Below are 7,511 nucleotides of genomic sequence, written 5' to 3' on the forward strand. Positions count from 1 at the left end.
ATACGAATATAGAAAAATCAGTGCTTAAAATGCTCGTTATATTATGCTAATGTTGTCATATATTAAGAACAATTTATTCTTTTACTATCATAATCCACTATACTTTCGCCTAATAAAAAACAACTTTACATAAACAAGCAACTGTGCGTGACGCAATAAGCCCAATTCGGTTACGGTCACATATATTTCAAGGAACTAAGGAGTAATGGCATGTGCAAATAGCGCCATCCAAACAGACAGCAACGTAGCTCACTGTGTTGTTCATGCATTCTCTAATATTATGTTTATTTGTCTCATAAAATGAATTGTAGTTTTGAATATCCGTGTTTTCGATTCATACATTCCCCTAACCAGTTGTGGACCTTGCCTATTGTCATAGCATCCCCCATGATTAGTTAAACCTTAATTTATTATTCAAATGCTTTTGTGATTACTATTCCACACCACCATGTTATGTACCTTAAGTATGAGAGAATCTTGGAAGATACTCGCAAAATTAAAACCAAGCGCTTAAAATAAGCTATCTATTTTTGAAAAGAATGGACCATTTTACCCATCTCACTGGTATCATCCACGTATGCGTCATGGACAGTCCAGTTTATCAGCGATACCCCTCGCATCATCACACCACCGATGAACGATTATTTACAGTGTAGGTCCACGGTAATTATTTTGCTAGGTCTTCAAGGTTCGAAAAATACACAAAATACGGTGCTCCTTGCGGATGACGAATGGCGTCACGCCATCAACAAACTGTAATTAAACAGAAGTCCGCTAATGCTAACATGGGTTCCCTGGAGAGAGCCAGCTTCGAACTAACCTTGACGAGACAGCAAAGTAAAACAATTAAGTTTCTTCAAGAATGTTGAAAATAAGCAAAACAAATACTTACCAGTCTTGTAGTACAACCTAGAACAGCACGATCCTGCTCTGCTAATCACATTTTGTTTTTGCGTACTTTCACCAACAAGCAACGTGGCATGGGTGCAGGCTCTCGTCTGTTTGTGTTTTGATTTCGACGACATATCACGAGGCTAAGCGGACAGCAAAAACAGTCGCGACAGTGTGACGCGTCATCACATTTTCCCGCCAGTCAAGCCTGTCGCGCAGACTGAGAGCGAGAAGCAATCGACGAAGAGCGACGCTATCGCGACCGCTTCTCTCTCACCGACGATGTGACCCGAACTTGTCGATGCCAGAGGACAGGGCGGGCGTGCGATGCATTGCCAATTACAAGGGACGAAGAGATGGTGCGACAGCCGCCAAGTTAGGAATGAGCGAGCGGCTTCGGAATAAGATGCGGAAAGATGTCGAGACGAGAGTTATAAAGCGGATAGAAAGAAAACAAAAGACAGAAAATATATCTTTCAACTTGCGTGCAGCGCTGAATTTCTTATTTCCAGTGGCCAGGAGAACTGCTCTGCTTGCTTTTCATTCCTATTTGAAAAAAAAAAAAAAAAAATACGGCGTGCCTTAAGCTGCTCAGTGGCAAGGGGAGGGTCACTCAAGGGTTTTGTGATTTTTATGTTACTTTTGCTTTTGTAAAAACCCTCCACGCGTGGCCGAAAGAAAAATGATACAACGAAATCAAAGAAGATCTGAAGAAGAGTCCAGCGGAATGATGAGAAGAGATCGCTCTGGAGACCGCCCAGACTCTGCACACCTCCTCGCTCCATGGCATAGCGACTATAAAAGGGTTTAATCCCCGTCGCCACGTAGCCAGTCTGTAAGCCTGGTGGAATGGTTCAGCACCATCTGGAATGATGAGAGTAAGTACGGATGGTGGAAACATTAACGCCGATGTGCCGCCAACAATATTTGCTTATAAGCTGTGGCGTGACTAGCACTTCCCTGATGAAATAAGTCCTAGCAACGCGAGAAGCTCAAAACAGCGGTTATCGCCGTCAGGTTTTGCCTATTAAGTTTCGGTAACTGCAATTTGCACGAGATGTATGTATGTCAATTTAAATTGCAAGAAAAAGACCTACGTCATGACAAATATTTGTTTGCGGTGCTACAACATTTTCAGGGTTAGTATTGACCGAGTTGACGAAAGAGAGCTGTTAGGACGCGGGCGATGTGTCGTATAATGTCTGCATGGAAACTACCATGTGACTGCGCAACTTTCGAAAAAAAGTAAGTTTTTGCGTTGAATAATAGCGTCTCTCTTTCCTGCAGCTAACGGCTTTGATCTTGCTGTCACTGGCGTGCGTCGCCCATGGCGCTGACTACCACACTGCAGTCTCCGACACAACGTCCCATGTCGACGCTTCTCCGGCTGTAGCTACCGACCACGTATCTCCGGATGCAGTGACAAGTGCGCACGGTGATGTACATGCCGCAGGCGCAAGTGCTTTGAACGTGGTGCAGGCAGCACCAGCAGTCTCTGGTGTTCAAGGGGCATCGTCTGTGACAACTGTTCACACAGAACCAGCTACGACTGCAGTGCACAGTGCACCGGCGCTGCCCGCTGTTTATGGTGCTCCCGCTTTCGGTGCCGCTCACACTTCCGTAGACGCTGCTCCGGCAGACGCCAGTGTTCACTCATCAACCACCAGTGCTGCTCACACTGATCCAGCGGTCGCTTCCATTCATCCATATGTGAACGGCGTGCATGCTTCCCCAGCTGCTGTAACTACAGCTCACAGCACACCAGGAGTGCCAACAGTTGATAGCGCCGCAGCAGCCGTTTCTAAGGTAACTGCTTCCACCTACCAGCCGGCTCCGTTCGTGGGTACACCTACGTCCTATCAATCTGCACCCGCTTTCAACCCGTACCAGGCACCGCCAGGCTATCCAAACTTCTACCAACCCACACTGGCTTATGGTCCATACTACCAGCCTGATTCTCTGGCCTCTGGTGCTACAGGGTCGGCGTCGAAGGCGACGAAGTACGACCCTTACCAAACACAGCCTGCACAAAGTGTTTATCAGCCTGCTCCTGGTTTTGACGGCTACTATCAGCCCGGACCTTACGCTGGCTTCGTACCTGGCTTCGGCAGACCCTCCCCTTATCCGACGGCGCCAGTATTTCCCACTTACCCCTTTTCTCCGGCCGGGACTGCTTACCAGAATGGTGCTGACGGAACATCCGTTCAAACATCTCCGTCAGTTGGCAAGGATGCAAAAGTTGACAGTTACCATGCCTCTCCGGCTGTTTCCACCACATACCCAGGCGTCACTGACATCCACACTGCACCCACTGTCGCCGCAGTACACTCCGGCTACGATACTTCTTCAGGTGTAGGTAGAGTTCCCTCTGCCCCGGCTGTGGCCACTGCCAATACTGCTTATCAGTCCACCCACGATGTGGCCACCTTCCACTCAACTCCCGCTGTGGGTACTACCGCGTATAATCCTGCTGCCACAGCAGTCCACGATACCCCAGCTTTGAGCACTGTCAGTACTGGCCCAGCTGCTGCTGCCTACCAGACAATTCCGGCAGCAGCCACTGCTCATGAAACTAGCCCTGCAGCGACGGCCGTGCACTCAGTAGAGCCAGCAGTCACGACCGCCGCTGTTCACGAAGCCGCACCTGCCGTGGCTGCCGTTCATCCGGCTGTACCGGCGGTCACCACTGCAGCTGTGCACGAAGGCACCGCACCCGCTGCTCCTGCAGCTCACACTGTGACCACCACCGCCCTCCATGAAGCTGCTCCCGGTGCAGCCGTGGTTCATTCAGCTATACCAGGTATCACTACGGCAGCTGTGCATGACGCTACCGCACCCGCTGTGTCCGCGGTCCACACAGCAGTACCAGCTGTGACCAGCTCCACTGTTCATGAAGGCGTGCCAGGTGTGACCGCAGTCCACTCGGCTGTACCAGCGGTTGGCACTACAGCTGTTCATGCAACAGGGCCTGCCGTGTCAGATGTGCAGCCAGGCCACTTCGTGGCCACCTCGCCAGAAGCTGTCACCGGCAAAGTGTCGAACGTCGAGACGTACCACGTTGCCCCGGCCGTGGCCGGAGTACACGGCGCCGCTGCACCTTTAGATACCACCGCGGTTCATGCCGCCCATGGTCTGGCTTCGCCGTACGGAGCTTTTCCATCTCTGCCTGGCGGACATGGTTACCCAGCCGTCGGTGCTTACGGACAGCCCTTCGACTACGTTCCAGCCTATGGCGGGCACGACCTCGGCTACGGTGTCGCCCCCTTCGGTGTTGGCGTCGATCACGCGTTCCCTCACTACGGACTCAACTATGCCTACGGCATCGGCCCGATCGACTACAATGCACTATACCTCCGACGCAGGAAGAAATGTAAGTTTAACGGTTTGCCTGGGGACATTATTTTGTTTACATTTTCGCGGATTGACTCTGAACAGCCTAATCATGACAGAACACTTCATCATGAAAGCAACCGTCAATTAAGGAGACTAGAGTCATGACAATGTTAGCCTTTCACAATTATGTCTTAGATTTGAGAGATTAGTAAGTGAGATTAAGAGTGAGCAGTTCTTAGTAAAAATTAGATGGGAACAAACGCTTGAGGATGTCTTTTTTGGCGCCCAGGAAAGCTTGTTAGGAAGTGCTTGAGTGTGCAGCATTAATTACAAATGCTGCAAATTAGTTCAAAGGCATACTGTAGAGCAGTGGTTGCGATAGCGTCTTGCGTCGGATGATAAAAACTGTAAAAGTGTCCGACCGGAAAGAAATGCTTCAGCAAGCTTAGCATGATCCTTCAAGAAATTATAATGGAGGGGGCTGTTAAAAAAAAGATAAAGTGCCCGCTCATGCCTCCAGATGTACAACGAGTTACAGTGTGCCCATGACCCCGGCGCATGCTTTGGGCACAGTTGCATTAATTTTATGTAATATTGTAGACTTTAACGTATATGTATGCACGAATGTACGTAAATGGGCCGAGGAGCGCCGTCGTTTGAGAGCTGCTCCATCGCCTTGTCCATCTCCACGTTTCGCACCGTCGACGCGAGGGCTGTGCATCCTTTCGACATTAACTTTACTTACATTGGGTGCTGTAGAGAGTATAGACGGCGATGAAATTTACGAAAGAAATCTCTAAGAAAAAACCAAGTGGGATACATTTAACATATGATGCACATGCATTGTGACTAGTTGTCACGTTATAATATTCACCGTCAGAAAGGTGGCTTACGTCCGAGCGGCTTGGTAACAGTACGCGTTTTCATTGTCCCAGAGATGCAAATTAGCTTTTCCAGGTACCGTAGTGGAGGACTCCGGAATAATTTCGAAGACTCGGGTTCATTAATACGAGCTGTCGTGGCACTGCGCATGAGTGAAAAACGTGCCCGCACGCAAAGTGCCGTAATTTAAGTCCCTTAACTTGTGTAGCTAGTTTTGCTTAACCACTCAGCTCATATCTATGCTGCGAAGGTAAAACTTGTTGTTACACCAATGATAATAAGTTTACTTGCACCAACGTAAATCAAGATTCTTTCAATACCAACAACATGGGGATACTCTTTGTCAGTTTGTTTTTAAATAATGGAGCTGTCATGAACAGAAAAGGAGAAATATTTGTGTTGCTGGAATTGATTCTCTCATATCACGTAAAAAGAACAATGTTTCAAAGTGGACAGGAAATCACTTTTCTCGACTGGCATTTAGAATATTGTCCAAGGACTAACTGACTAACCAGGAACAGCGAGACAGTTATTTGCAGCGTACTCTTGTGCTTGTCTGTGCCTGCGTCTGCGCTGTTCTTGACACGGTGCTGTAATAATCTTGTTTCTTTTTTTTTTTTTTCACTTCCAGGAACCAAAAAGGCATCATTCATCGCTACTCATTTAACTCACACACATTTCACCTTCGAAGCTACACATCCCCTTCACACACTCAGTTACTGCCACTTGCGAACAAAAACTCACCCTCAAAACTTCACGTGTTTCACTCAGTTGCTAATAAACAGCCGCGATACGTGTCACTGTGTGCCCTTTCTTTCGTGCAATACTGCCCGTGCAATACTTATTATTACAACTGCTCTTCCGAGCTTGATACTGCTGCACTTTTTGAAACTCCTTGGAAATATTCTAAAAAGTTAGTTTTTGGTACTAATGATGATACGCCATGTGTTAAGAAACCGCCATGTCGGTTGCATAACGTACACATAGAATGTCTCTTCTCGTGGCGCATATAAACAGGTGAACACCCACAGGAGGTGTTTGCTGGCAGTAGTAGGGTTTGCAGAAGATTAGCTAGCACTGATTATTAGAACCAGTTCATTAATAAGGTTAACAGGCAAGGAGTTCCTGGATCTGTGTAAGTATAGAAAAGAAGTGAACTGCCTGTGAGATTTCACCGAGGAGGTCGATATCGTGATTGCATGAGTAGTAGAATAGGTGACTACGGGCTCCATCATGACTGGTGTTGTCAACAGGCACCAGCCCAGGCTTGCACCAGTGTCATTGAGGTTGTCATACTTTTTTCATGCGAACGTCCTCACTGCCGACTAGAACAACCAGCAGCTCCGATTTCTCTTGCCTAGTCGTTTCTGTGCAAATCATTCTCGAGAACTCATCCCGGTTATCTCATGCATGCCCTATTGGCGAATAGCCCTAACTGTGAAAGATGCGGCTGCGAAGAGACCACACAGCATCTCCTTTGCGAGTGCCCTGCTTTTTCAAGCGAAAGATCTGCGCTGCGTTCGGCTCTGGACCATCTTGACAGCCGTCCTTTCAAAGGAGAAAATCCTCGGCCCACGGCCACAGAAGACGTCTAACGGCAAAACCTTCAAAGCACTTATGTGTTTTATGAGAGACACAAACTTTATTGAGAAACTGTGACTGTGCTCCTCGCCGCCTTGCCTTTCCTATCATTCTCTTCTATCTTTCTACTTTAAACTCCTCATTCCCCTTCCCCAGTGCAGGGTAGCAAACCGGAAGCTTTCCTGGTTAACCTCTCTGCCTTCTCTCTCTTTCTCTCTCTCTCTATTGCTTAAATATCTTCCAGTGCTCAAAATAATGCTTGACAAAACAGTAGAGGAAGCCGGTCTGTTCGAAATGTTGCCGGAAACGTTTAAACGTTTAGAAGCCGCACTGAATAGCAAAACGAAACAAGCTATTGCTTTGTGGACAGGTCCCATGTATGGAAGGAAGCAAGATTTGAACAATAAATTATTGATTACTCTTCAGTTATCTGCGACAAGCACACGCATTTCTGACGTCAAGCCAGCTTTTTTTTGTTGGCGTATAACATCAAAAAGTCATTTTCAACTCATTACTTATTGCTCCATACAGGCCCCAAAGAGAATTGTGTACGGCAGGATCAATGGGCGGAGCAGAGGAATAGTCAGAAGACTAGACCTGCACTACTCCGAGCACAAGCCAGATCATTGTGCAGAACACTAGGCAGAGCACAATTTCAATGAGTAATAACAGCATTCCTCCGATTAACGGAAGAATACAGATGATTAACGCGTACAAAAGAAAGCAAACTAACTTGGTATCCTAGCAGTCCTAGCTAAGATCATTGGCACAGAATGAAGCAGGATTAGTTAAAGATGCAATTGAATCCAAAAAAGTATTTTCAG

General features: G+C 47.4%; 1 protein-coding gene across 1 annotated transcript; it reads left to right on the forward strand.

Moving 5' to 3' along the window:
* The first annotated feature begins 1,730 nt into the window (after positions 1-1,730).
* Positions 1,731-5,906, forward strand: LOC146207320 (uncharacterized). Its single transcript, XM_084585494.1, has 3 exons — positions 1,731-1,769; positions 2,179-4,261; positions 5,738-5,906. Coding segments are annotated over exons 1-3 (2,094 nt in total). The 5' UTR covers positions 1,731-1,760; the 3' UTR covers positions 5,740-5,906.
* Positions 5,907-7,511: the final 1,605 nt, after the last annotated feature.

This window comes from Amblyomma maculatum, chromosome 1, assembly GCF_055883805.1.
Source record: "Amblyomma maculatum isolate TAMU_Amacu chromosome 1, ASM5588380v1, whole genome shotgun sequence".
Taxonomy (NCBI): Eukaryota; Metazoa; Arthropoda; class Arachnida; order Ixodida; family Ixodidae; genus Amblyomma; species Amblyomma maculatum.